Raw genomic sequence first — 27615 nt, 5'->3', positions numbered from 1 at the left:
GCGATTGCTGCGACGCTGCTTGCTGATAGATCTGCCGAACGGATAGCAGCCTTAGCTGTCGTAAAACATTGATGACAGCTCCTTGAGGAAACTCTCTATAGTCGTCGGTGATGATCTCTCCGCAAGACTATCGAGGTTCAGTCTCGCGAAAGCATATAAGTTCTAGAGCAGGAAAGGCTTACGCATGCAAATCTAATTTTCGTGATATGCGGTCTAGAGTGGACCTCGTCATCCACTTTGTCTAGTCTAGAAGACAGAACATAGCTGGGCTCGCATTTAGTCTTATATGTATTGGGGGCAAATGATATTGCCAGTCGCAAGAACGCTCTGCTCGAGCATACGAAGGTCTCGAAAGACGCGACTTCACACTGCTTTTCTGTCATATCCTCCTGAGAAGTCATGGATGATGCACAGCTGCGACTGGCATGTACGAGCGGGTAAAAATGCCAAACTGGCACTTGTTGTGACCATGCTGCATTGATTTCGGTTGAAAGTTTCGATAGCCTGTCCCGAGTGCTCTTGATCCCGGCACGACCTGAAGCAGAGAGCATGTGAATCTCCGCTTCTTTCGCCAGATCGGCAAGGAAAGTCTCCAAGAAGTATTTCGTACGTCCTTCAACATCGTTGGAAGGAGACTTCAAACCCAATTTGGGCGGGTGTATACTTCTTATGACGATGTCGGCTATCTCGTCCTCGTAGTTGCGCGTATGCCTTGCGAAATTCCTCACATTTTCTATCAGCGCCTGATAGGCGGTTGCACCGAAAAGGAACTCCCGGATCTTGGAAAATGCCGGCATGAGGATAGGGTCTGGATCGTTTGAATCGATCGGCTGGAGTCGCTGCAACGACTCGAAAGCGTTCTCTTCGTCGGCTAGATACGCCCCACGAGCGATGATCTTTCCAACGTTGAAGTGTTCGTATATCTTAGACGAAAGATAACGTAAGCGACGTCGCAAGAATGCGCAAGTATGATGTTGCAGGGTGGAGTCAGCTTCGGCGCGCAAATCTCTCTCGAACGAACCTAGGAAGAAATGGACATCATCCACCTTCATCTCAACTGTATCCGTTGTCTGAGAGCGAACCAATTTCTGCCAACTTAGTTGAGGGTCTTCCAGCAGCACCTCAAGAACCTCTGCAACAGTATCTTGCCCCTCCGATGCGATGAAGGAAGTAGATCTGCTTAGCGCAATCGAGGTCGAACAGACGCTTTCGCCGTCATCCGAGCTATCGTCTGATTTTGTGACATTGTCAACGATATTGGCAAACCAAGCACGGTGTTTGAGTTCGTAACGTTCTGACCTCGGAATATGATTTCCTCCATGTGATGAGCATGCATATCCTACCAAGACTGTCTTCTCTTGAACCGCGTGACCTCGCTTGCCAAGCGCTGCACAGGGGTCTATCGTATGCTTGTAGTAGAGGCAGCGACAGACCGAATATCGTTCAACGGCCTGATAACACATTTGAAGTCGTGCATGGAAAGGCGTTTAACGTAGTGTGGTTTTGTAAGGCAGCCTGGCTGCGGGGTAAGTTGAAGTGTAAGCAACAGCCTGCCTGCCATGCCTGCCCAATGAGATTGGTTGCTTCCTGGGTATCTTTGGCTTTAACCGAATGCGTCACACAATGCCTGCACCGCCAATATTTCAAAACTATAGCTTCGCGAGTAGATATGTTCGTACTCCACATGTTTCCATATTGATCCTGATCAGATGCTGACCGTTCCGTGATTATAAGATCTACTTCCATGTGTATACGCGCAGAAAGTCACAATACCGCTATCCGCGCTCATAGTACGACTGGCCGTGAATGACAGAGGAGACCATGGCTCAGCAGATTTTACGTGTACTCCAAAGTGTATCATGCTTAAATCTCACACCAGATATGTATGGTGATTCAAGTGTCTCTTGCGTCACTCGTGAGTCTTCGTTGAGTCACTGTTGTGTCGACCTGATTTACTCTACTTGTTGACACAATACTTGAAGGCGGTCATACTATTCCATGACTTGAGTAACTTGAGTAATGACGATTCACATGAAGCTTATTTAAACATGCCGCGAGACAACCTACCCTCTCTATCGTTACCCAGTATATTGTCTTCCTGATAAACTTGCCAAAAAGACATCCTTTGATGCACGGGCTCTCTCTCAATCAGATATGAGCTTTTCCGCAACCCAAAAACACAGAACAGCGAAAGCTTGGAGCCGTTCCGAAGGTAAAGACCTTCGCATTGAGAGAGTTGAAGACGTGCCCAGCGACAAAAGAAAAGGGTTTAAAGTAAAGAGTCTCGAACCAAGCCGATCTACACTAGGCAGGCTGGTACCTGTCGCCCCGCCGCTTCCAAATGCAGTACCCACACGAAACGCGAGTTTAGCAAGCGCGGCACCAAGTTATATCCAAGAGAGGCACTATTCACGACCCCTACCTGGGGACGTGACTTACAGTACGTATCCTGTGAGCGCCGTCAGCAACACTCAAAGCAATGCAATAGCCAACGCAAATCCTGAAACTTCGTCGCGAGTCCCACGTATAGCTCATAGTACTCATAATGCCCACGCTGCGAGCGTAGTCAGCGAGACGAAGAGTCATACGAGTACCGTGAGTGAAACGCAACATAGCGCACCTGGATATCACCACGCACACCCTCCACAAACTGTTCCGATACCGTCACAGGGTACAAACAACCCCCACGCTTCAAGCACTGTAAGGATCAATCCGAGTACGCCCCTCAAGAATCCTCTGCTTTTGCCCGCGCCGAGAGAAAGATCTCGCGCACCGACTGAAGTAAGCGTCACTCCGAGCACGGCATCAGGAAAATACCTGGCTTTGCCGGCGTCAGGGGATAGCTCTCGTGCCTCGAGTAAAATATCCGCTGTTCAAAGTCGGGTCCCTGAAAGTCACCCACCTTTGACTGAGTCAAGAGTGCAAAACTATCGCGCCCCAAGCGTTATCAGCGTGGCTACAAGTGCGGTATCCGTGCAGCACCCGCCTTCGTCTGTCTCGGTAGTTCCAAGCGAGATTCAAAATCCTCAGCCTTCTCGTTCTAAGAGTGTTGCTAGTGCCGCCCGAAGTGCGGTGAAAGAGGACCGTCTTCTGCTGCCGGCATCTGTATCTAGAAGTCCGAGTGTCGCAACTAGTGACGTTAGCCTTATCAAAGAGTCATCAAGATACCTGCAAGAGAGCCGCTCGCGTGATCCTTCTCAAGCCTCATCTTCGCGAGCCCTGGCTTTACGAACTCCATCTTCGCAACCCCCAGCATCGCGGGCCGCTAGTGTGACATTAACTATTCGAAGCGAACATTCTGTCAGCAGTTCCAGTGCCGTTCAGCGCCGCGCTTACGTAGAGTATGCCGATTCTGAGGTCTGCAGTGGTTCAAGCGTAGCGGAAAGCAATGCGAAGAGCCGCAGACCAAGCGTCATCCAGCACACTGAAGAATATACTGCCCCAGTGCCTGGACGAGCCCCAAGTATCGCTGCAAGCCCTAGGAGCAGTGTCAAATCTAGTCGCAACGAGCGAGATATCAGCGTCGCTTCGACAGCCAGAAGTCATGCGCGCGAGGAAGAATACGAGCCGAGAATCCAAAGCAAGTCGACCTCGAAGCGAGCCTCAAGTATCAAACCTGATCGGAGTGAGCGAGGCGGGAGCATCGCGTCAAAAGCCAGGAGTTATATCGAATTGGATGACCATGAGTCCAGTGGCGAACGCGAGCCAACGTCTAGACAAGCGTTGAGTACAGCAAGCAGTTCTAAAAGTAGACGAAAAGCTTCTCGTGATGACCGTGGTCGCAGTACTACATCTCGAACTAAGGGTTCGTACGATGAGTTAGCGGAAGTGAGAGTAACTTACGAGGGACACAAAGACGACAGAACCAGAAGTCGATCTCGTTCCGAACGTACTAATTCTGCTTCAACGCGTCGCAGTAGCTCGGTATCAAGCACCGATACCATCCGAGCACTGCGACCAGGCAAAGATAATGCGATGGTACGGTACCACGACAATGCCATTCACACTGCCAAAGCTTCGAAAGATGTTACGCATCGTCGGTCATCCAGGCGTAAGAAGAGTCCCACAATGAGCGTCGTTTCGGTTTCAACTGCCGCTGGATTGCCTGTAATGCGCCCAGACCCATCGGATAGCGAAGCAGAACAGGCATCTGGGAAGAAAGGTCAGCGGTCGCATCATAATAGACAGCAGCAGCAGCAGCACCAGCCTTATCGCCAACCGCCATATCCGCAGCCATATCCACCGCAGTATACACCGCACTATGCGCAGCCTTACCCCCAGCACCAGCAGTATGTTCAACCACAACCGCAACCGCAGACTGCTCACGGTTTTTACGGCTACCCAAACGTATACCCGCAATATACAAACCAGCCGTACCCAAACCCACAATATACGTATCCTCAGCCCCCTGCTCAACCATACTATCCAACCGGGAATCCATCGCAGTACGTGGCACCTGCGCATCAATACCCAACGGCGTATGAGCAATTGGGCGAAGAGCTTGAGCAAGGTCGGAAAAGCGGTCGTTTGCCCAAGGCTCGGGATGAGCGACATGAGAAAGTGAAGCGGCCTAGCAGGAGAACTCACCAGGAAGAAGAGTATGAAGAGTCGCCGCTTGTATACGAAAGGCAGAAGGTCTACGACAAGTACCCTCCGAATTGGTTCCGCGATGAGATTTGACAGTATCGGAGGTGGAATGGTTTCTGGTTGGGGGTGACGTCTGAAGGTTGGCGCGGCATGACGCAGTTTCGTAGAACGAAAGTTGGGGATGAGAAACGGGTGCTATATCGCTCGGAGATGTAGAAGGTAAAGATGATACAGAAGTCGTAGAAGGCTGGACTTCTTGATGTGTACGTTACACAAGACTGAGGTATGAGTCACTTGATGTTAGTCATGTAGTTCTTCCCGTTTAATGTAGGATGATTATTCTCTTGCCATCATGCGATAGTTGCTTCCTCGAGTATTCTGTCCTTGGGGATTGTTAGATTGTATCGTAGTGCTGTGGAATGCATACTAACCTGCTCATCGTCTCCGCTTTGACTGACGTCGATAGATATGTGACCCAGCGTTGCAGTGAAAGGGACAGACTAATGGATGACTTGAAACCTGTCAATTCTAGAGCTGCTGGCTTGAATACCCTATGTGCGAACCTAGCGTGGGCTTTCTGACTGTGAACCTTACGAAGAACGCATGTCGCATGGTCTGCCGATACTGTCAATGACATACGAATCAAAATCCAGCTTTTTGAATGGACGATGTCACATACAGTCCGCGAGGAGAGCAGTATTTGTCCACCCGTACCTATAAATGCCTCTCCCGCATGCCTCACTCTTTCTTTATAACAACTCATAAAGCCTCAACTTCGATACCCAGCATTCATCGAAACCTTTCGCATCATTTATCACACCTGAATCAACCTAATCATCACGCAACTCACCGACCATCCAACCAATACACATCTCCAGGCAACATAAAAAGATGGTCTTCCCACCGTCGGTGGCAAAGGCAGTGCTTGGCGTAGTCTCAGTCAGAAAAGCCCCGAACGGAGAATCACAAACTGTTCTTCGGAAGACGAAGGTAGCGGAGGGAGGCTCGTCTCCTCAAGCCAAGAAGAAGATCGATGAGAACCAGCACAACAAGAGAGAAGCCGAAAAGAAACAGAGACTCAAAGAAAACTATGCCAAGGCAAAACTCAAGTACGAACGCAATATAAACAAGGATGGCTTGACGTATCTTGCGTTTAGAACCGGGGGGGAGAAGCCGGATTTTTCCAAGGGCGAGAGGCCGGCTGTAAGGCGCTGACCAGACGGAGACAGGCGTGGAGAAGAGGTTCGAGTGCCGGCACTCTTTCTTCCTTGATGTTTCGATGGACGATCATACGTTTGAATTCTTGTTTGCGGAATATGGTTCAAGTTCGGAGGCGTTTGGCGTACGGTGGATCGCGCTGGTGTTCATTATATCAAGGGTATCGTCGGTGGTTAGAATGTCACGAAGGACTGTGATTGTGAGTAGTTAATTTGAAGATTACTGCATATTCACCGTTTGGGTCGTGGTCCATATAGTGCCACTGCGCTTCGCCGGGCCAAAGTACTCCTTTTCCACTCGTCGACGATCCTAAACAGCAGCTCTTTCTCCCGACGTCAGCTTCGACATCCCACAAGTGCGTCTTCTGTACATCATCGAATTCCTGTGTCCATAGTGTCAACAGCATGGGCTTCTTCAAACGACTCTTCGGGGGAAGTAGGACGCCGCCTCCCATTCACTTCGGTAAGGTTTCCAGGATAGCCTACTAGTTCACTGCTAAATACGCAGGTTCATATTCTGCATACGGTGGATACGGTGGATACCCTGCCTATGGAGGGTATCCTACATATGGTGGATATCCTGGATACGAAGAACCAAGACGCCGAAGGAACGCGTACGATGACAGTTACGATAGCGACGAGAGCTATGATGGTTATCGATATGGAGCTGCTCGACGACGATACCGCAACGGGTCAGGAAGACGTGGTAAGTGGCATTCCGTGAAATGTTTCCGCATCCAGTATTGGATCAGTACTTCCTCTTCCATGCTCTCAGCAGTCACTATCCCTCAGTATAAGATCGTCATGGTTGTTTCTTTCTTCCTATACCCAACGTATTCTCACCAAGCATCATGGAACGAACGAAGAAGTATTGGGTACGCAAGCATGTCCCATCAATCTGGGAAGACTGGAGCAACAGTCGGCGAGCTCATCAAATAGACCAGAGAGCCAAACACCCCAGGCCGCGCGAAGAGATGATAGGAATGCCAAATCGTACAACCTGTCATGTAGTAAGCAGAACCGATAGGAAAGAGCTGACCATGAGACAGACAACCTGACCGGCGGTCCGCCAGGCTTCGTACCCGTTGGCAATAACAACAGGAGCAACAATGCTAACGCCCCTGCACCGCAGCGTGCTCCTAACGCACCGAACCAAGCACCACCAGCTCGGGGTCCGGGTGTTCAGGGCCAAGGCCATGGCAATCCTCAACCGCCGCCGCCGCCGCCGCCGCCACAGCAGCAGCAGCAGCAACAGCAACAGCAACCCGACTTCCACCAGATGCCCGCTATGAACAACGCCCGGGGCCCACAACCCGGAGAGGCGGATCCTCATCTGCAGCCAGGAGGGCAGACTGAATTCGGTGAGCGGCCACTAGGGCAGGGCCGAAGCGAGGATGCTGACGCTGAACCCGCTGCTCCTGATGGCGGGCGGGGCGGAGGTGCGCCTGACGATAGACCGCCTCAGCACCCGTGGATGCCAGAGACGCGGTTCTATAATCAGCAGCAGACGCGAAGGAGAAGATGATGATGATGACGACGCAAGGCGAAATGACGATGGAATGGAGAGGATGGGTGATGAAAGAGGAAGGCGCGCTGAGCACTCAAGCTGGTATAATTAGCTGTCTTTGTAGTATGCATCTCGATATGCCTTCTTCGAAACGACTGCAATGCATCATGAAGAAGTACCCGACAGCCCGCGTGGTGTGATGACAGTGACAACCTTGAGAGTCGAGTGGAGAGCGAGAGTGAAAGAAGGTTGGTGCGGCGGCCACATGGGGAAGGTCTGGCCGTGGGCTTATCGATTAGGCCGCGCCCATCTCCAAAATTTCCACCAGCGGTCCGACACCAACAACACCGGCAACACCGCCAAACAACGCCCACGATGCCGAAACGAAAGCGCGAGACGACTGCCGTCTCCGGCAACCTTCCTCCTCCCGTCATAATGAACCCCGCGAAACAAGCCAAGTACTGCCAGAAGCGCCTCGAAGATGCGCAAAAACCGCTGCTCCAAGCTCTGCGCCATGCTTCACAGCTCGAGCGCCAGAAGTACAGTCGCAGAAAGAAGTATGCTACCAAGAAGGGACAAAAAGAAGCAGTGTTTCGATTGAACGCCGAGTACAATGTCCTCAAGGCGCTCAATTTGGAGCAGCTGGGCGACCAGCATTTGCGCAAAACTTTGTCACGGGTCAAAAGCTTGAAGGATGCGGAACCACTACAGGAATACATCTCCGGCATCAGAGAAGGCAGCAAGGATACTAGCACACTAAATGTCACCGCGAGAATGTTCAAAGTCGTACAGGTGAAGAAGGCCGTGGATCAGGTTATCGAGGACCTGAAGGGCATACTTGGGGTGGACAAAGCCAAGGACAACGAAAAGGTGGAGGAGATCGTTAAGGAATACACCACAGAGGAGATGAAGAAGCACAAGGAAGAAAAGATGGCGAGGAAGGCGCAGAGGACGAAGGCTGCTGACAAGGACGACGTCGAGATGAAAGACGCGGGCGATGAGGCGGACGACCCGTACATGGCCTTCAGCGCGCGGATAGCTGAGCCGTCCTCGGGAGAAGAAGACAACGAGGGCTCGGTATCCGGCGATGAGCGACCGCCGAGTATCGCAGACAGCGAGAGCGAACACGACCCTGACGCCGATCTGGAAGCTGCAAGCGACAGCGAGGACGAAGCGGAAGAAGTCGCGCAACCCGACGACACCAGTGACGACGAAGAAGACAGCGATACTGTAGCTGTCTCGCGATCAGTAGCCCCTGCCTCCGACGAGTCCGCCGACTCAGATTCAGACTCTTCGTCCTCCGAAGCCGCCATACCCACAAAGAAGACCAAAACCAAAGCCGCCCTCGAAAAGCCCACCTCCTCCGCCTTCCTCCCCGCCCTCAGCCACGCCGCCTACTTCTCCGGCTCAGAATCCGAAGCCTCCGACCTAGACGCCGACAACGCACCCCGCAAGAACCGTCGCGGCCAACGCGCGCGCCAAAAGATCGCCGAAGCGAAATTCGGCGCCAAAGCCAAACATCTCGAGAAACAACAACAGAATGTGAAATTCGACCCCAAACGAGGTGCCGTTGCCGGTGACGACAAGCGACAAAGACGGGGCAAGCCGCTGGGTGGTCGCGGTGTGCAGCAGAGTGGAAGTAATGCGGAGCCGTTGGGCAAGAAGGATGATAAGAAGGATAGGAAGATGGGGCTGGGTGTTAAGAGGGATGATAAGGGTGAGTTGCATCCTAGTTGGCAGGCGGCGAAGTTGGCGAAGGAAAGCAAGAAGTTGAAGATTGATCTTGGGGGTAAGGGGCCTGCGGCTGGGAAGAAGGTGGTTTTTGATTAGGTTAGATACCCCAGAAAAGTTTGCGCGAGTGGGCTGTTGATGAGAAGGTTGTTTTGTGCATGATATATTGTAGGGGTCGTTGAGATCTTGCTCTTGTGCAATGGATGTTTAGCAGAGGTATCATTCAGCTTCGGTATAGAGATGTCAAGACAAACAATGAAGAGAAGGACGAGAAGCCGATTCATCACGCATTACGCGACATGAACTAGCTCTGCTACGATATACGTCATCCTAAGCTATACCATCGTTGCCAACCCTCAATCCTAAGACCAATCATCGAACCCTTCATGCCAACGGTATGCTCATCGATACACAAACGCAAAGGACGACCGGAGACTACGCTTCCGCATCACCGACACAACTGCGGGCAGTAGTCCTGACAAGTACCGCGATACCTTCCATGTCGCCCGTCTTCAACCAGATACCTCCTCATCCTGTTGAGGCATTCGTGGCGGCAGTAGCCTGTTCTGCAGCGATGGTTCTGCGGCACTGTTAGTTACTGCGAGGAGCAAAGGGCGCTGGGGACTGGGGACTGGTGGGTTTGACCCACTCTAAAGCAATCATCGCGCATCCTCTTACATTTGGTGCAGGGGAGGTCGGTTTTGTTGGCGAGGTCCTGGGGTTTGTTAGTATACACGGGTTAGAATAGGAGGGGATGAATGAGGGACTTACGGCGTCGATGTCGTCTTCGTCGTTGTCTTCTTCGTTGGTGTCTTCCTCGTCGGTCTCGTCGCGAGACAAAACAGTCTGAGCGACACATTGGGGCGCAGCTCCGCCGATACAGGTCTCAGTCGCTTCACAGACCTTGGTATTCACCCACTTGCGGCCATAGCAGCGTTGGATAATGTGCCGCTTGATCGGATCGAGGTATGCGCACTGCTGAGTGCCTTCAAGACAGACCTGTTGTCTAGATGATATCCCGCTGGTGGCGACAACAGGTGTCTCGTCCTTGTCAGCGATCTCACCGTTGATGGTCGCAAGGGCACAGTGAGGTGAAGGGTCAGAAATACAGATGACCCCGACGTTGCAGATCTCGACGTCGACCCAGTTGTGGTTGATGCATCGCTTGACTGAGTGGCGGCCGAGGAGGATGATTGGGAGGATGGTGCACTTCTCGTCGCCGTTGTGGCAGTCTCCGGCGACTGCAGATCCGGTGAGATCGTCGGAGAGGCCAGTGATAGCGACGCTGAAGGCGATCTTGACGAGGCCCATGAGGGCAAGGAGGAAGATCGCGAGGAGCTTCATGATGAGCTTGAAGTGCTTTGGGAACTTGAAAGCGATCGAGAAAGTGGTTTAAGGGATGCGCGGAATAGGTTGTTGAGGACAAGATATTCGAGAGAGGCTGCGATATAACAAGCTACTGCTATAGGTATAAGAAGAATCTGCGGTAAAGTAGGCCGACCAAAGTCGAGGTGAAGGCGACGAAACACGTCAGAGGGTCGCGCGCTTTTCTCCAAAACTTGCTCATGGGTGCTGGCCCGTCTTGAGTCTGTCATTGTGGAAAAGGGTACTGAGAAATGCTTAGCAAGGCCCGCCCTTGGTGGCTCTGGAATGCCGCGTGATATTGATGCATTCCACGCTCGCGCTGACTTTGGACAGTAATACGATGAAGCATTTCTGAAGGTTGCAATGTCGCTTTTCAAACCATTGTCCAGGTCCTATGTGCGTACGACCAGCGCGTCGAGTTGTTTTGAGGTTGTTTGTTGTCGCTTTGGGATAATGGCGTGGTCGAAAGCGCGTGGTCACGTGGCCACGATGTGGCGTGTCGATCGGCTACACCGCAATTGGCTACGGCCCTCTTTTCCATCTCATGCTGTGTTGGCACCCCGCTCAAGGGTTAAACTGAACATCGGCTTAAAGCAGTCAACGTACGAATCTACATCACTCGTGAATTTTTCGAAATTACATTCTAACACTAACGTCGACTGGGTTAGACCAGACCGATTTTTCTGTTTAAGGTGCTCGCAACTGCCCGCACCACATCCATCGAAGACATGTCGCAACCTCCGGTATGGAGACGCGGTTATCCCACGGGAGTTGGAGAGCTCGCAGGGCTTGTGGGGGTTGCTCGAGAGCGAGAGTGGCCATTGGCTAGGGTCGACGGATGCCGCAACGGGCATGACTTCGTGAAAGAGCAACGTGGACGAGAAGATGTGCCCTTTCCATCCTCCATTCATCCTATTGGGCATGGCGATCCTTTCGTGAAGGTCGACTCGTTAGAGGTCTTGAGACGGGCGATTTCCAGCAACAATGAGGATGCTGCGACGTTGTACTTCCCGGGCCAGGTCCATGTCACAGAGTCAGTCTTCTAGCCTGTAGCGCTACCAGCGCTGCAAACATTCCAATAAGCTGACGAGGTGCCTGCTACAGCCAAATGATTAAGGTTATCACCGACGCTCCATTGGAGTTCCGAGAAAAGGTCTGCAATATCTATTGCGGCGATCCATCGCGCAACAAGGCGCTAGAAATCACAGACGAAACTGTTGTTGCCATGATCGAAGCGTTGCCGAACCTAGAACACGTGCGCATAGATGGTGCACCCAAACTTACCGACCGCACGCTTTCAGCATTGCTGCGTTGCGATAAAATACGGGCGATAACTCTAACCACAACCCGCGATCAGCCAAACACGTTGAAGAAAGAGACGCTGGAGGATAGTCCATGGCCACCAGAGCTGTTGTTTTTCGAGCTTAGCGGCCAGCAGCTGCCCGGGGATATTATCGACTACTTCGAGTATTGGAGTAGCGAGAAGAGAAGTGCAATGCTTGGAGCGAGCCTAGAGATTGTCTACAACTTCGGACCATACTACATTTTCTGGCGTGACGGGTTCCCACGGTGGATTCAGGACTACGATTTCCAAGAATGGGGGGCATGGGATCCTGATTTCGACTAGTTGTGATAGCTCCGCGCGTATAGGACGGTCGTATCCGGCCGCAATTAACATCAACTCGAGGGGATTTTGATTATGCGTAGCTGGCTTTCGTGAGATTGTTTCCAGGACGCAGGCCATCTGACCATGGCCGCGCCGAGACATGGCATGCTAAGCCCACTAAGTGAATCGATCCAGAATTAATCTAGAATTAATCTAGGATTAATTAAGAACTAATTCTAACTCTAATAGCTATAACTTCTTTATTTTAGAAGATATAAAATAAATTTTAATTATAAAAGTCTAGATCTCTAGTAGATTTATAACTTTATAATAGAAAGTTATTTTATATCTTTTAAAATAAAGAAGTTATAGCTATTAGAGTTAGAATTAGTTCTTAATTAATTCTAGAAGAGTTCTTCTAAATAAGCGAGAGGTGGCATCTTAGCTCTACGCGCTAGCATGCTACCTACTTAGTTAGGTTAGACTATGCTATGTCTTGGCACGCCCTTGGTCAGATGGACTGTATGCACGATTGTTTCCTACCATACCCCTCAACGTCATCTCGGCCGGGTGGCGCAGTACAACGCGTCTGTGTCAATAACAGCCCCTGAACTGCGCCTCAAAATTATCGCTCAAGTGGGGCTGTCAGAGCCTAGCTCATCCGGAAGGGAGCATCCGCGTGCCAAGTAAAGCTTAAAGAAGCTTGACATCCTCCGCATAGATGGTGAACGCCTCATCCAAATCGCTGCATTTGTTGGAGTTTGACATGCCAGCGGTTGAATGAGGTCGAATAGAAGCAAACGTGATTGCAGTAGCCTCTCGCTGCATGCCATCGTGGCTGCTTTTTGCCGAATCCGGACAGCGGCACCGCCTCACCGCCTCACCGCCTCACCGCCTCACCGAGATTGCGCCACGTTTCAAAGGTCCGGCCGTTCGCATTTGTTACGCATCGTGGGCCATCTCGAACAGATCTAGCTGCAGATGTAGTGGACCGATTGATGCGTAAGAGGGGCATAAGTAGATCATTGAATAAATACCTCACCCCACCTGCATCCACATTGACAGTCCTCATACAACTTCCACTAACTTCTCAGCCTACCCAACACCCACAGCATACTCATCATGGGTTTCCTCAGCGAATTGATCTCCGACTTCACCAGCTCTGGTTCAAAGGACCAACAGCAACAGCAACAGTCAGGATATGGGCAATACCCACCCCAACAACAACAGCAGGGCTACTCACAGTACCCTCCCCCACAGCACTCTCAGCAACCACCACCAGTCTCGCCGCCATGGTATGCTGAGTGGGATCAACGCGAGAACCGTTGGATCTTCGTGAACCAGCAGAACGGCGAGCGAACTTTCCAGTACCCCGGACCCGGCTACGCGCAACAACAGGGCAACTACGGCGCTCCACCACCACAAGGTGGTTATGGTTACGGTCAGGATGGCTACAGCAACCAGGGTGCATACCAGCAGAGCGCATACGACCCGACTCGTAGTGGCCAACAACAGGAAGAGAAGAGCGGTGGTAATGGCTGGAAGTACGCCGCAGCCGGTGTCGCAGGTGTCGCAGGCGGTGCACTGCTGATGCATGAGAGCGACAAGATCGGTACGTGCCCCTCCACTCACCCAGCCTACCTACATGGTCTCTAACACCCCATCGCAGAAGACGGCTGGGACAGCGCCAAAGCCAACGTATCTAACGGCGTCGACGAATTCGGCAACGACGTCAGCAACTTCCCCGAAAACGCCGCAGGCTGGACCGGCGAGCAAGTCGGGCGCGCCGAGAACTTTGGCGATGACGTCGAGCAGAAGTGGGATAACGGCGTCCAGGATGTGGAAGATTTCCCAGAGAACGCAGCGGAGTGGACGGGTGAGAAAGTGCAGGAAGTCGAGGATATACCGCAGGATATTGAGAATAAGTGGGATAACATGACGGAGGGTGTGGAGCAGTTTGGTGATAATATGGAGAATGCGTATGATGAGGGGAGGGACGAGCAGAGGTATGATGATGAGTATTGAGGTTGATGAGGAATGGAGAGAATGATATGAAAGGAATGCAAGGCTGAACAATGGAACGTGCTATGTTGATCAACAAATTGGACTGTGTTAGTTGCAATGTGCATTATTGCAAGGCCATCTCCAAGGCAGAATTCTTCAACGCGACACGTAAACTGTACGAAGTAAAGGCGATCGTAGAGCCGAGTACGAGGGCAAGGAAAAGAACAGATCAGTCCTTTGTTGTCGAAGTAACCGTACGTGGCGTTGGTAGCGAACTCGGGTCCAGGATCCATTGGCGAAACAACACCACAACCCGGCGTAGTCGCTATGACGACGTCAGGATCTGCCTAGACTCCGCTCCAATACACTGCAGCACCAAGTGTATCCGCGCGAATGATGTCTGCGCATTCTTCTTTCATCGCACGCGCTGCACGGGCTTGGCGGTCGGGTTGCGGTCGTAGAAATCGGACGCGGGATGCCTGACGGAGGCGCAGTCGTGCGTTTTGGCATTTCTTACTCCGGTCCCGTTCCAGCATGCGGGTGGAAGAACGTGGTGCAATGCTACCCCGCGTAGCTTTGTCGTGGTTTTATATAGTAGTCATGGGCTGCCAGCCTTGTGCTTCATATCGCACTCGTACTTCCATCCCGACCTCTACCCTTTCCAGGTCATCTGTCACATCTCAATCCCAACGCTACAGTATACGATACAGCCATGAGTTCATCGATCCTCCCCAAGGCCTTGCAAGCCACCTCCCTCCTGGCGTCGACAACCCTGGTTGCTCTTTCGATTGCAACGGTCGCCCTCGTCACACACTACAGCGAGTCGATGGATGCAAGCTATCCAGAAGGCAGTTACACATATTACGGACCCGTCGGCTCACCCGCACGCAGGGCGTACTGGGAGGAGTACGACGCCGGAAACAGAGACTTCAACAAAGTATACATGCAATATGTGGCGAGCAACGACATCTGGGTCTTGGTGAGCGGTTGTGTTGGGTTGGTTGCCGGAGTCGTGGGATGGCTGACAGTGGCGTTCATGATGATGAAGGAGAAGGTATGCCGGATTCTCTCCAACCTCTAGAGGCCCTGCTGACAACTGCTCCAGAACCCCAAGACCGCAGGCTCCCGCTTCCCATGGGCACTAGCCTGCTCGATCTTCTTCGGTCTCGCCGCCTTCGCCATGTCACTGACCTCCACAATCATGACCTTCGAGACCAAGAAACGGCTGGAACGCGAGGCATGCGTACCTAGTGCTGCCTACTCATACTACAACCCGTCTTTCGACTGCACGCGCGAACTAGCTGCTTGCAGTATATTCGAGATGCTTTCCAGTGGGTATGATGATCACAGCCAACAGATGTGCGGTGAAGCGCAAGCGAGCAGGAGGATGTTGATTCCCACTTTGGTCTGCGCGGTGGTGCTTGTTAGCACGTGGATTGCGCAGGCTGTTGTAAGCAAGAAGGGAGCTGATGCTGAGGCCGACAGGAGGGTACAGGACTTGCAGGAGCAGGAACAGACAGAGTAAGCGGCTGGAAATAGTGTATGAGCGTATGGGATATGGTATCAGGAGAAAGGTGCAAGGTTCTGCGCATTTGAGAGTCATCCGTGGCCTGCTAACTGCAAAAGAGGGTCGGAGGTGCCCGACGCCTAGTATATAGATTATGACGAGATCGTGACAATGAATCGTTTAAGCGTCTCTAAACATGATCCGAAGAGCCAACAATATATAGCCTGATAATGACGTTTGACCTTTGTGGTTTCGTAATAGTCTAAGCGCCTCGATGACCTTTTTCCACGCTGATGTGTGTCGTGCAAATGATGTAATGGCTGTCGTTACTCTTTCTCAATTGTATGTCTTCCAGGATTGCCTTGTCGCTCTCGTGGTCCCCTGGAATCGTAGTCATGGAGTGCCGTCTTGTGCTTCGGCCCGTAATGCCTTTGGTTGTAGCTCTGGGGTCGAGATGACTATGGTACGTTGGCAGATGAAAGCTCTGGAATCTAGTTGAGGCCGATTTGTCGTTCGATGACTTGGGGAGAACGTGAATGAGAAGGCTGTCGAAAGATTTGCGCAGCGGTGGTAGGTTGGCAACCACGATGCCCACGGAAACTTCCGTCATCGACCAAATGGAGAGTGTAACCGACTCGTAGTAAGCCTCTTTCATACCCTGAAGCCGCTGGAAATCCCAAAGCTTCATGACGGATATGGCTGTACACCTGTTGCTCGTTAGTCTTTGCTCTTGGCTATCATGGGGTCGAGGGAATTACACTAAAGACATAAGAAAGACAGCCCGCACACTCCACTGAGTACGGCTACTGAGCCGGACAGACCGGAGATATGCGATCGGTGCTGTCGCATACACCAGATCCGTGATGATGTTGGAAATGGCTTGGGTATATGCAATACCTATCCGCACTACGGGCGACCAGCACTCTTTGTCGGTAATACGTATGTCCCATCTCGATGCGAGAGGTCGGCAGAGACCAAAGTGTTGTATCACGGGTAGTAGAAAATTGAAGATCGTAACGAAAACGATCGTCGCCTGTCGGAGCCGATTGATGTCAGCGTTTGAGTCATATCAAGTCTAGTCGTAGTGCACTCACCCATATGACCCAACGGTATCCCTTTGAGAAGTTGAGTGCCAGGAGGTATGTGCAAATGGAGAGCTTGACAATCCACATAGCATAAACATTGAGGAGCTGGCTCGCAAAGACGAGACGGTTCTGGTAGACCATCTTCTCCACTGTATTCGGCTGCCAAAAGGGATCGCTCAAAAGACGGCCCGCACCGTGAAAGCCAGAAACGATGGATACGGCCATCGCGGAGTTGTTCATTGCCTGTATGGATTGGTTAGGTACGCATGAACTTCGGTCAAAGCGGTATGCTCACTTACTACTCCTAGGATCATCAACCAGTCGCTTGCTCGCATCCACGGAGACGCTTTGAACCTGATGATGATTCGCCAACCAGCGAAAGCGGTGCTAAACAAAATCATGCAAATCGAAACAACGATGAGTTCGAGATGCATCGTGGGTATGTTTTTGTCGCCTGCCATCTTGGTGGCGTATTTTGCCCCCAGTGCGCAGCAGTGAGGTTAGAGAACGGAAGATGGAAGCCAACTCCGGGGACGTAACGGAACGAGAGGATCATTGCTATAAGGTCAAGAGTACGGACATGCACCTTTTCCTGCCTAGAAGGATGCCTTCCCCAGCTGTTCTTCCCGTGTATCCTCTGTCAGAGATTTATCCGTCGCATGTTGAGTACTAGTCCATTGAGGCACAGTATGTCGACAGACTCTCAGTGGTCGCAGGACATTCGCCAGGCACTACAGGGTAGCAGACATCTCGGGTGCTTTTACCGTTACTTGTGGGTAAGCCATGTCGATACGAAGACGCGCATAGCCCGCGTAGGCATGGGTCAGTATTCCTTCATACCTACTATTGGCTGGATACCAAAGCCTAGCGGCGTACCTGCTCATCCGAGGCTCATCGCATCCTTGAGTTCGGTACATGCCAAAACTCCGTAGGATTTTTGCTGCGACGAGGTAATTTGCTCAGAGCCTGGGCAGGTACCGTTGTCAATCGCTGTGTTGCCACCTACGTGAGTCCAAGGACGTGTGCGTTAGGAAGAGAGTAAGATCTCTAGAGTTCACCTGGGGGTTGATGATTGCGCTCGTTTCTTGGCCTTCGCTGTATCACTGCTGGAAATGACATCAATGGAGCCGCATCGAGGCGAGGAACACATCTGCCGGAAGATGGTGTTTTGGGTGAGGCGGCATGCGACCTCGGAACGGCTGTTTCCCGCGGAGGAAGACGCGCCGCCGCCGCTGCTTGGCGCCCCACACGCTACTCCTCGTGATTTGCTCGGCAGGCGCCAAAGTGGGGGTCCTCTGGAAACACGCATTGGAAGGATGCACGATCAACATTACAACGTCGAATTGAGGTCAACACCGAGATGAATACCATGCGAATGGATTTGCTGATACTGGCAACTTATTCCTCCAGAACGGCTCGGATGCAATACACCGCCATCCACGTGCGGACCGGGTTCAACGATGTTGAGAGCTCTAACCCTTGCCTTGGCTAAATCCGCTGGATTGATGGCAATGCTTGACGTTAAATTGTCTAGGTCCCATGACGAGAAGTAATCCAGTATCGCCTTTGTTGCCAAAGCCCAACGATCACGAAGATGCCGTCGTTCAAGTACAGCTCGCTCGTCAGCCTTCTCGGCTTTCTTTCTACAGCCACAGCAGCGGCGGTGAGCATTCGACAGACGTCCTCGGAGTCAGGGACCTACGATTACATCGTCGTAGGCGGAGGACTCAGCGGGCTAGTAGTTGCCAATCGCTTGACTGAAGATACAGGTGGTAAGCACAACGCCTCTCCCCAGTATGGTCTACATCACTGACAGCATCAAGTCTCTGTTCTGGTCATTGAGAATGGCGCCATCGATAACAGACCTACGACAAGCGTGCCTTACTTTGCCAACATCAACGCCGAGAACTATTATCCCATCACTTCTGCTCCAGAACCTTTCATGAAGAACAAGACTTGGATGGTGCATGTAGGCAATGTTGTTGGCGGTGGCTCAGTAGTCAACGGGATGCAGTGGGATAGAGGCTCCGATGCAGACTACGATGCATGGGAGCAGCTAGGAAATCCAGGATGGGGCTATGACGGCCTCGCGAAGTACTTCAAAAAGTCTACTCATTTTGATGGCCCTTCGGAGGCAGTCCGCCAGCACTTCAACATGACCTTCGATGCCAACGCGTACGTGCTCATGTCGATTTCAATTGTACGGTAACTAACCATGAATAGATACGGTGACGGTCCAGTCAAAGTATCCATACCCAACTACCAATACGAAGACTACGTCGACATCATGGGATCGTTCGTATCCAGAACCGACATCCCTCACTCACCCGAAGGTCTCACTAGACCCATCGGAACGTTCTGGACGCCGAATTCCATTGATAATTCCACCAAGCAGCGGAGCCATGCTCGCAGAGCATACTACGACCCAGTTCAAACACGAAGGAACTTGCATCTTATGACCAATACCCACGTGGACGAGATATTGTTCAACAACGGTACTACGCTCGCGGCGAGTGGTGTTAAGTATACGTCGAACGCCGACTCCTCGACCGCATCGGTCTTTGCCAAGAAAGAAGTTATACTTGCAGCCGGAGGCGTCTTCACACCGCATCTGCTCATGCTGTCGGGTATCGGTCCGAAGGATGAACTATCTGCTGCTGGGATTGCCGTGAAGAAAGATCTTCCCGCCGTTGGCTCGAACTTCCAAGATCACCAAGCCTTGTACATGCGCTTCAACCTCTCCAACCAGTCCGTCCCCAATCCCGACATGCTTGTTACAACACCCGATCCAGTCTTCAACGCCACAGCTGCCGAGCTGTACGAAGCTAACCGTACAGGTCCATGGACCTTTGGACGAGGCAATGCCGCACTCTTTCTTGCATTCAAGGACTTCTCGGACAAGTACGCTGACATAACCGCCCTCGTCGCTGAACAAAATGCCACTACTTACCTACCACAACGCTATTCGAAGATCGATACCTTGCTGAAGGGCTTTATGGCACAGCGCAAGATCCTTATGGAGCACTACCTCTCCGATGACGCGGCTACGGGTGAATACCCGATTCAACCCTGGGGTCGGGCAACTACTGCAGTACAGAAACCTCTTTCGCGCGGTATGCTAACCCTCAACACCACGCACCCATCAGCAAATCCGATCGTTGTCCGCAACGCATTCCAAAATCCAGTCGACAAGCTGGTGCTTGGCGAGCTCGTGCGCTGGAACAGAAAGCATTGGACCACTGCGCCCCTGCTGCAGCGCTATGCGCCTGTCGAAACTGTGCCGGGCGCACAATACCAGACCGACGACGAGATCTTTGACGCAAGTATCAAGGCGGCTGCTTTGGATCCGACGTATGCGCATTCGAGCGGCGCATGTGCGCTGATGCCAGAAGAGTTGGGTGGATGTGTCGATCCGCAGTTGAGAGTCTATGGTGTACAAGGGTTGAGGGTGGTGGATGCGTCTATCTTGCCGTTAATACCGGCGGCGCACCTGCAGGCGACGATGTATGCTGTTGCGGAGAAGGCTGCGGACATCATCAAAGAGGTTTGATCAGGACTTTTCTAAGAGAGATTTGGTGCCGCGATTCTTGCCGTTGAACAGGGACGGTGCGACGTGTAGAGATCAATGCAGGTCCGATGGTTTTCGGGGGCAAAGCTGTCGCACGTAAGATCTAGAAAGTAGAATATGAAAGACGAGATGCCCTGACCATGCATGTCAGCGAGTGAATGATCCAACTTCCAAGGTTGTTTTGAACAAGCTTCCTCGCGCCCTAGGCGGCCTTGGTAATAGCCATCCGAGAGGAGTCTTGCGCTAACCGTTCTTGGTGTAGCGCAATGCAAACCTAGAGTGAAAATGTTTCCGACCCTCTGGTTTCCCCCGCACCACCAATCCGCTACGAGCAAAATGACGTGCTCCGTGGCAAGCTGTGCGAATTGCGCCAGAAGTGTAATGATCGCTGACTCGCCTGCGAATTATGGGTATCGCGCTCGTGCTCAGTCGAGAAGTAAGCTTCGCCATGAAAAGCTTCCATGCGCCAGCTCTAAGCTTCAGCTCTTACATCGCATCGCATCACCGCGATAGACCTCGCTCCGACCATGACGACTACCGACCCTGAGAAAGATCCTCATGATGTCGCGGCGGCATCGCCCGAATCCCTGGACCGGATACCTTCCCATCTCGTCAACGAAGATCGCCTTCGACGCTCCCTCAGTGCCCGGCAGGTACAGATGATAGCCATCGGAGGCACGATCGGTACTGGACTCTTTCTCGGAACTGGAAAAGCTCTCGCAACTGGCGGACCAGCTTCGCTACTCATCTGCTACTCGATTGTCGGCTTCATCGTTTTCTGCACTATGCTATCTCTTGGCGAAATGGCTGCCTTCGTCCCCGTCGCAGGCTCCTTCTGCACATTCGCCGGTCGCTACGTGGACGATGCATTTGGTTTTGCCTTGACATGGAATTACTGGTTCAACGATGCTGTCAGCACGGCGGCCGATCTGGTCGCTTTGCAGTTACTGATACAATACTGGAGCGATAGCGTCCCATGGTATGCTGTTGGCATAGCCGTATGGGTGCTGATCGTGTTGGCGAACATCATCAACGTCAAAGCCTACGGCGAGCTGGAGTACTGGTTGAGTCTTTTGAAGGTGGTGACCATCGTCATCTTCATTATCCTGAGCATCGCAGTCAATGCTGGTGCCAACACCGACTATGGATATATCGGAGGCAAGTTCTGGACCGCTGGGGATGCGCCATTTGTGGGTGGCATTGGAGGCTTCGCATCCGTTTTCGTGACTGCATCGTTCGCCTACGGTGGAACCGAGTCCATCGCAATCACCGCCGGAGAGACGCGCGATCCAGCACGCGTGCTTCCAAAGGTCGTGAAGAACGTCTTTTGGCGCATCTTGCTCTTTTACATCCTCACGGCCATCATGATTGGATTCAACATACCGTACGACTATCCGGGCCTCTCGACGAAGTCATCGCGTACATCGCCTTTCACCATCGCATTCCAAATGGCCGGTTCGAAAGCGGCTGGATCGTTTGTCAACGCAGTGGTCCTCACCAGTGTCATATCGGCAGGCAACCATGCCCTCTACGCTGGCTCGCGCCTGTTGTACACGCTCGGAGCAAACGAACATGCGCCCAAAGTCTTCACGAAGCTGACGCGATACCAAGTTCCGTGGATCGCTGTGTTGACGACTAGCTTGGTGTCCATTGTCCTATTCTCCCTTTCTTTTGTCGGATCAGGCCAGCTGTGGACATGGCTACAGAACATTGTGGGCGTCTCAAACCAACTGAGCTGGATATGCATCGGCATCTCTTCGCTGCGTTTCCGCGCAGGTCTCAAAGCCCAAGGAAAAGAACACCTGCTACCCTTCCGAAACTGGATGTACCCTTGGGGCCCTTACATCTGCGTCTTCCTAAACATCTTTATCGTGCTAGTACAGGGATGGTCGTCATTCAGCCCCAAGTTTGCCGCCGTGGATTTCGTTAGCTTCTACCTGGAACTTCCTATCTTCCTATTGATGATCGTCGGTTGGAAACTTCTGAAGAAGACCAAATTTAGGAAAGCGAGCGAAATGGATCTCGAGACCGATGTCTATACGAAAGAAGACATGGAGCCGATTGATAAGGGATGGAAAGGAAGGAGCAAGAGAATTGGCACCTGGTTTTGCTTTTGAGGACCCACCTTGCGGCTCAGTACGAGCCTGGGGTCCTGGCCATGCTATACATATACACGAAGAAGCATGTCTTTCTGTACAAGTTCCTCAGGACACACCTAAGAGTTTTCCTTGTCTTTCAAGATCACGCGCTAAAAAGACGATTGCTGGCGAACGTACTTTGACTTCAAAAAGATGGATCGATGTGCGCCATCCGGTTGCAGCACCTTTACCATCAATGCGACGAACCGTTCCAACGAGGTTTCATGTGGCGTCGAAGGGTTCATGTATTGTATGCCTCGGCTGGCGCGTAGCTAGTAGGCCGACTGATGCATATTTTAGCATCCGCTGCGATTTGGGGCGGAAGGATGAGCTCGGAGACACAGACCGTGCCTGCATCAGCTCGACGTTGAGATGACCGGATATTGCAAGGCATCGCTGCACAGTTTCACAGAGCGACGACCGCACTGCAGCCCTGTATCGACCGGCGAGTCTTGCCCGCACATTGAGATCCCTATCGCAGAGATTTGCGGAAGGCTGCATGCACAACCTAGGATTAGGAGGCTCCCAGCCCCGCCACGACGGAACGCCTGCTTGGCAGGCGCCAACCAAACCATGAATGGACTAAGTCGCACTTTATCCGCCTCTCAAACCCCCGGCCCAACGCTGCCCGTGCTCGAAGGCTACGCCCCGCATATCCCCTAAACCTCAATCGTGTTTCTGTGCCTCATGCACCCACTCACAGCCGTCGAACACGACCAGGATGTCGTGATAGTCGGGCGTATCTAAAATGACACGATGGTTGGGGTCCAAAAGACAAAACCCACTTTGCGACGAGGTCGCGGACCTTGAGAGTGTCTCTGTCGCTCTCCTTCCACCGACTTGAGCAGTGCATGCGCTGGGTGCTCTGGTGCTCTGTCCCATACGACACTTTTTACACATCGCCATGTTTTCTTTCTTCTTGCGAATGGTCTCTGTCAATGTCGCTGCTGCGGCACTGATACATGCCCCAATGCCTGCACCCACAGCTCCTGCAATGCTCCCAAGGCAAGGACCTGCAAATGGCATCGTGGTTATGGGATACGAGCTCATTGGCACGCAAGACGATAAGCCGGTCTGTAAGTACACTGGCATGCGAGGTCCATCTCGAGTTGCGCTTATCTGACCTGGCAATAGGGTCGATCAAGACATTTCCTCAGTCCGACGGCTACCTTTTTACAACAGGCAGCCTGTATCAGTCGTGCAAAGCGTCATCCGCTTTCGAGGTTGATGGAACCACCACGACCTCCCCCCTACCGAAGACAGGTTGTGAGGCATGGACAAGCTGCTCACATACGACGGTGTATGGGTCTGGAGGTGTAACTAGTACCTGGTAAGTTGAGCTGCATGTCTCGCGTAGACTCGGCCACGTTAACCAGCTGGACAGCGACGGAGACTATGGGCTTTGCTACTCGGACATCATGTTCACCACTTTTGGCGCTTCCGACGCGTACACGCGTATCTACTGCGATTGGACAGGCAGCCATCCGTTGATGTCGACGACACTGTACCAAGCGCTTCCGGCCAATGGTACGTGACATTGCGCAAACGCTATATTTGACTTATTATTGACGTGTTGTAGTGGACTCAACGTCAGTCGCGTCCCAACAGGCAGCGTCCAGTACACCTGCATCGAATAGCAATCCGTCAATCTCGGCACCTACCCCATCCTCAACGTCGAACCCGGCCGGCGAGCAGAATCAACCTCCTGCTGGAATCAGTGGTTCAATCAATACATCCATAATCGCGGGTGCCGTCGTCGGAGGGCTTGCGGTTATCGCATTCGCCGGTGTCGCTATCTTCTACATCCTCAAGCGCTCCAAGCGCCACTCCGCGGGGACTGCTGTCCCGTCGAGCGACGGTGATTCTATGAATCCGTATGGCACGCCAGAAATGACTAGAGACGGATACCCTGATGCGGAGGCGTATGCGCATACGGCGACAAAACACGGACACACCATAAATGGAGGCGAACTCGATGGGCAGCATGGCACCGCAGAATTGGGTGGCGTCCCGCTTCACGAAGCAGAGGACCGGCGATGAGAAAGGAAGGCGGGAAGGAGCGCAGAGTAGGCTACGAAAGTGGCCAAGAGGGCAGCGGTGTAGTATTGTATGCAAATGCCTCGGCAGTGATGCGTCGTCTGGTCGGCTTACGTACCGCTGCTAGTTCTCGACTCAAGAGCATTCGAGTAAGACGTTCAGCCAATGTCTCGACACGAAGTCGCCCCATGGAAATGAATGCCAGCGCACCTACCGGTCACACGAAGCATGCACTCCTTACTTTGAGTCTATGTTCGACAGTCAGCAAGGCAGCATTTGCGCACTGGGACTAATACTGGCCCTACTGACCCCGAGTCAGCGCCCTGAAGTGGCAGTGCTGCTGCGCTTATGTAGGCCTCGCTCTGGTCCCCGCAAATTAAAGCGGTGCTGACATGATCCGGCAATTTAGCCGCTCCATAGGCCAGCCTGCTCACCACATCAACACCGACAAATGTAAATGCTGCGCATACAGCTGACATGAATCAAATTCTGTCCAGTTGCTGTTGTTCTTTTCATACATGCGCTACACGACAGGTGGCCGTAGTCCCTCATTTCCTGCAATGGTTTCCATCGACGTATATCTCACAGTATGATAGGGTACAGCCACGGACGTACGTCTCTACCGAGGTTTGGCCGAACGCAGGTCTTTGAGACTGTGGGTATTCGGTGATGCTAGCAATCAATACGAAGTAGTTCTAGGGACTTCATTTCTTCGAGACTGTGGACATTTTCTCATACTTAGACTTTGCTTTCTCTTCTTCATCGCGAACGCCCGCTTCGACATTCCCAGCCCCAACACCAAGATGCCTTGTTCCAGCCTATCTCATCGCATACTCTTCATAAGCTCCATCCTACTCTTGGTCGCATCTATTGGCACCCTCGGTCTCACTGGTCACGCAAAATGGCTTTTGGTTCAATACTTCCCCGCTGACGCTTGGTACATCTGGAGAGGAACAGATGGAAAACATGACGAGCAGCAGACGACTCAGCAGTGGATCGCTGTGGACTACAACGAAACGTATGATAGACTAGCCGTTGCGAGAGCGGTATTGGGCGTCGTGGCAAGTGTACTGAGTATCTGGATCATGCGAGCGAAGCCCAGAGCTATAATGGAAGAAGATACACAGGTACTGTTCTTTGTGATTGCTGTATCTTGATCAGGGCTTACGACGCATCTAGAACTCGCAACATCTCTTCCGAGGCAATACCGTGTACATCACAACTGTGGTTCTCGCAGTCGTATCCTTCGCCAGCACACTTGCATCCGCAATATGGTCCTCGATCTTGCATTACCAGTCATCCAAGCGTTGCCAAATACCGACTGTGTTGACGAAATACAACAACGAGTTTACATGCACACGTGAGCTAGCGACGTGTATTATGCTCCCCGTCATACGAACAACGGATGATGCGGCAAGGAGGCTCGCGTGTGTGGAGACTGTAAGATTGAAACCAAGAACACAAATTTGAAGACCAGGTGCTGACTGTTGTGACGTATAGAAAACTGTTCGGTGGCTGCTAGTCCCCATGCTCGTATTGGGGTTGACGTTAGTCGTGGGGTACGCTGTGCAGATCTGGTATCTGAGGAGATGGGCGGCTCTCGAGCGGAGAGCGGAGGACAAGGTTGCTGTGCTGGAGAAGGCAGACTAGCTACCCGAAACGCGATACTACCGGCAGTTTCATGACATTTCCATGCAGTGCCCGCAGCAAACATCGTGTTAGCATAAGTTCTGCCGTGTAGCGCACGACTAACCCTTCACATCAAACGACCATCTTCATCATGGATCCCACCCAACTTCCCAATGAAATCTTCGATATGGCCTTTGGGATGCTGTCCATCGAGGATCTCTTGCGCTGCGAACGCGTCAAAAAGCGTTGGTGCGAACTGATCAGGGGCGGACTAGAGACCTCTAAAGCCCTATTCCGGTACGAAACGTCTATGAAAGAACAAAGCAGTTCAGATGGAAGGCAAGCCTTCCTACAAAAGACGTGGAATATTCATCGTGGCGACTGTTCCACCGAATCGGAAGTGCTCACCGATTGTATCGCACACCCTCTCCTGAGCCGCTTCATCGATCCCACGAAACTTCGGTCAGTCATACCCTTCGACGACCCCGATCTGCCCTACATCAGCTGCTGGCACCTCCTTCGTACCCTCAACAGACGGAACGGATTGCCCAATCCGGATGCGTCTTGGCGACAGATGTTCATAACTTGGCCTCCACTCAAGGAGATCGAATTACGCGTGAGCTATAAGCTTCACAATGGTCAGCCGGACCAGGAAGGACCCAAAGTCATCAAGATCTCTGAGTCTGAAGGCATCATGCTGAATCACTTCTTCTATGCCCTTTCTGGTTCTGCAACACTGAACCGGGGACGTCCTGCAGGTTCGATAATGGAATGGGCCAAGGCAATCCCCAAAATTTGGTTTAGGAAAAGGTACAAGGGCATGCGTATCAGGGTGGTTCCAATAATCCGTGCGAAAGAGAACGAGCGAAAAACTGCTGCGGAAGAGGCATGATTGCTATGAATAATGGAAGCTTTTAGGACCTATCCCTTGTCATTTCGCAGGTACTATCATAACGTGTACAGAGTTTGCATTATAATTATTGAGTGACATAAGATCAACGGTCCAATCATGCCATCTGCCCCCTAACTGCACCAGGTAGCGCCAAGCTGGAATGAGTGTCCGCCATGAAAGCCGCCGGGTTGGCTTCGATCATGCTAACATGGAAGCCCTCGCCTGAATCCTTTCCTTCAACCATTACACCAGTCGTAAATGGGCCCTTGATACAACCTGCGCTGTTCCTAACCGTCTCGCTTCCCTCTATCAGCTCCGGGTTCGGGAATGAGATTCTGGGTGGTCCGCTAGCACCGCGCGCGGCCTCGTGGATGTGGGTCGCCGTAGTCGCGGGGGAGTCGAATTCGCCTTGGAAGTTGTGTAGCGTAATGTTGTAGCAGATCATGTTGGAAGCGCTGTTGATGCCGAAGTTGAAGGTGCCGGATGCGCCGGCGAGACCGCCGGTTGGTTCGGTGCCGTTGACCACCTCCTCAGGGACAGCATGAACGAAGTGGGTCGAAGAGAAAGCAAACAGCTGCTGAGCATCAATAGCGTTGGCCGCGACAGCATCTTTGCCGCTCAGATCGATGTTTATTTGCAGCTGCATGTGACCGTTGCCGATGTCGAGAGGTGATGCTGCGACTGGCGCGGCGGTTGCGCTCAGCGCCAGGCTTGCAACGGTGACGAACGCGGCGGTATACAT

The 27615-nt window shown here is 52.3% G+C and overlaps 12 protein-coding genes across 12 annotated transcripts; 10 read left to right on the top strand and 2 right to left on the bottom strand.

Annotated features, from left to right (window-relative positions):
- Positions 1-4068: 4068 nt before the first annotated feature.
- On the top strand, positions 4069-4680 carry J4E79_005409 (uncharacterized protein; the record flags this gene model as incomplete). Its single annotated transcript, XM_049354287.1, has 2 exons — positions 4069-4162; positions 4499-4680. The coding sequence occupies 2 exons, from the start codon at positions 4069-4071 to the stop codon at positions 4678-4680; spliced, it is 276 nt and encodes a 91-aa protein (XP_049211152.1).
- Positions 4681-5478: 798 nt separating this feature from the next.
- Positions 5479-5802, top strand: J4E79_005408 (uncharacterized protein; the record flags this gene model as incomplete). The annotated part of the gene is made up of 1 exon (XM_049354286.1): positions 5479-5802. One exon carries the CDS (start codon positions 5479-5481, stop codon positions 5800-5802), a length of 324 nt encoding a protein of 107 aa, XP_049211151.1.
- Positions 5803-6354: 552 nt separating this feature from the next.
- On the top strand, positions 6355-7329 carry J4E79_005407 (uncharacterized protein; the record flags this gene model as incomplete). Its single annotated transcript, XM_049354285.1, has 3 exons — positions 6355-6510; positions 6766-6814; positions 6854-7329. The coding sequence occupies 3 exons, from the start codon at positions 6355-6357 to the stop codon at positions 7327-7329; spliced, it is 681 nt and encodes a 226-aa protein (XP_049211150.1).
- A 357-nt stretch (positions 7330-7686) lies between these two features.
- On the top strand, positions 7687-9141 carry J4E79_005406 (uncharacterized protein; the record flags this gene model as incomplete). Its single annotated transcript, XM_049354284.1, has 1 exon — positions 7687-9141. One exon carries the CDS (start codon positions 7687-7689, stop codon positions 9139-9141), a length of 1455 nt encoding a protein of 484 aa, XP_049211149.1.
- A 429-nt stretch (positions 9142-9570) lies between these two features.
- On the bottom strand, positions 9571-10386 carry J4E79_005405 (uncharacterized protein; the record flags this gene model as incomplete). Its single annotated transcript, XM_049354283.1, has 3 exons — positions 9571-9630; positions 9692-9757; positions 9814-10386. The coding sequence occupies 3 exons, from the start codon at positions 10384-10386 to the stop codon at positions 9571-9573; spliced, it is 699 nt and encodes a 232-aa protein (XP_049211148.1).
- A 1129-nt stretch (positions 10387-11515) lies between these two features.
- Positions 11516-12034, top strand: J4E79_005404 (uncharacterized protein; the record flags this gene model as incomplete). Its single annotated transcript, XM_049354282.1, has 1 exon — positions 11516-12034. One exon carries the CDS (start codon positions 11516-11518, stop codon positions 12032-12034), a length of 519 nt encoding a protein of 172 aa, XP_049211147.1.
- A 1101-nt stretch (positions 12035-13135) lies between these two features.
- On the top strand, positions 13136-14038 carry J4E79_005403 (uncharacterized protein; the record flags this gene model as incomplete). Its single annotated transcript, XM_049354281.1, has 2 exons — positions 13136-13625; positions 13683-14038. 2 exons carry the CDS (start codon positions 13136-13138, stop codon positions 14036-14038), a joined length of 846 nt encoding a protein of 281 aa, XP_049211146.1.
- A 691-nt stretch (positions 14039-14729) lies between these two features.
- Positions 14730-15542, top strand: J4E79_005402 (uncharacterized protein; the record flags this gene model as incomplete). Its single annotated transcript, XM_049354280.1, has 2 exons — positions 14730-14996; positions 15123-15542. 2 exons carry the CDS (start codon positions 14730-14732, stop codon positions 15540-15542), a joined length of 687 nt encoding a protein of 228 aa, XP_049211145.1.
- A 2661-nt stretch (positions 15543-18203) lies between these two features.
- On the top strand, positions 18204-20159 carry J4E79_005401 (uncharacterized protein; the record flags this gene model as incomplete). The annotated part of the gene is made up of 3 exons (XM_049354279.1): positions 18204-18381; positions 18433-18784; positions 18833-20159. 3 exons carry the CDS (start codon positions 18204-18206, stop codon positions 20157-20159), a joined length of 1857 nt encoding a protein of 618 aa, XP_049211144.1.
- A 545-nt stretch (positions 20160-20704) lies between these two features.
- Positions 20705-22294, top strand: J4E79_005400 (uncharacterized protein; the record flags this gene model as incomplete). Its single annotated transcript, XM_049354278.1, has 1 exon — positions 20705-22294. One exon carries the CDS (start codon positions 20705-20707, stop codon positions 22292-22294), a length of 1590 nt encoding a protein of 529 aa, XP_049211143.1.
- A 3838-nt stretch (positions 22295-26132) lies between these two features.
- Positions 26133-26873, top strand: J4E79_005399 (uncharacterized protein; the record flags this gene model as incomplete). The annotated part of the gene is made up of 1 exon (XM_049354277.1): positions 26133-26873. The coding sequence occupies one exon, from the start codon at positions 26133-26135 to the stop codon at positions 26871-26873; it is 741 nt and encodes a 246-aa protein (XP_049211142.1).
- Positions 26874-26988: 115 nt separating this feature from the next.
- On the bottom strand, positions 26989-27615 carry J4E79_005398 (uncharacterized protein; the record flags this gene model as incomplete). The annotated part of the gene is made up of 1 exon (XM_049354276.1): positions 26989-27615. One exon carries the CDS (start codon positions 27613-27615, stop codon positions 26989-26991), a length of 627 nt encoding a protein of 208 aa, XP_049211141.1.

Source organism: Alternaria viburni, assembly GCF_023758015.1.
Source record: "Alternaria viburni strain BMP 2772 chromosome Unknown scaffold_10, whole genome shotgun sequence".
Taxonomy (NCBI): Eukaryota; Fungi; Ascomycota; class Dothideomycetes; order Pleosporales; family Pleosporaceae; genus Alternaria; species Alternaria viburni.
The sequence above is the reverse complement of the archived record's forward strand: the minus strand, read 5'-3'. Positions and strand labels throughout refer to the sequence as shown.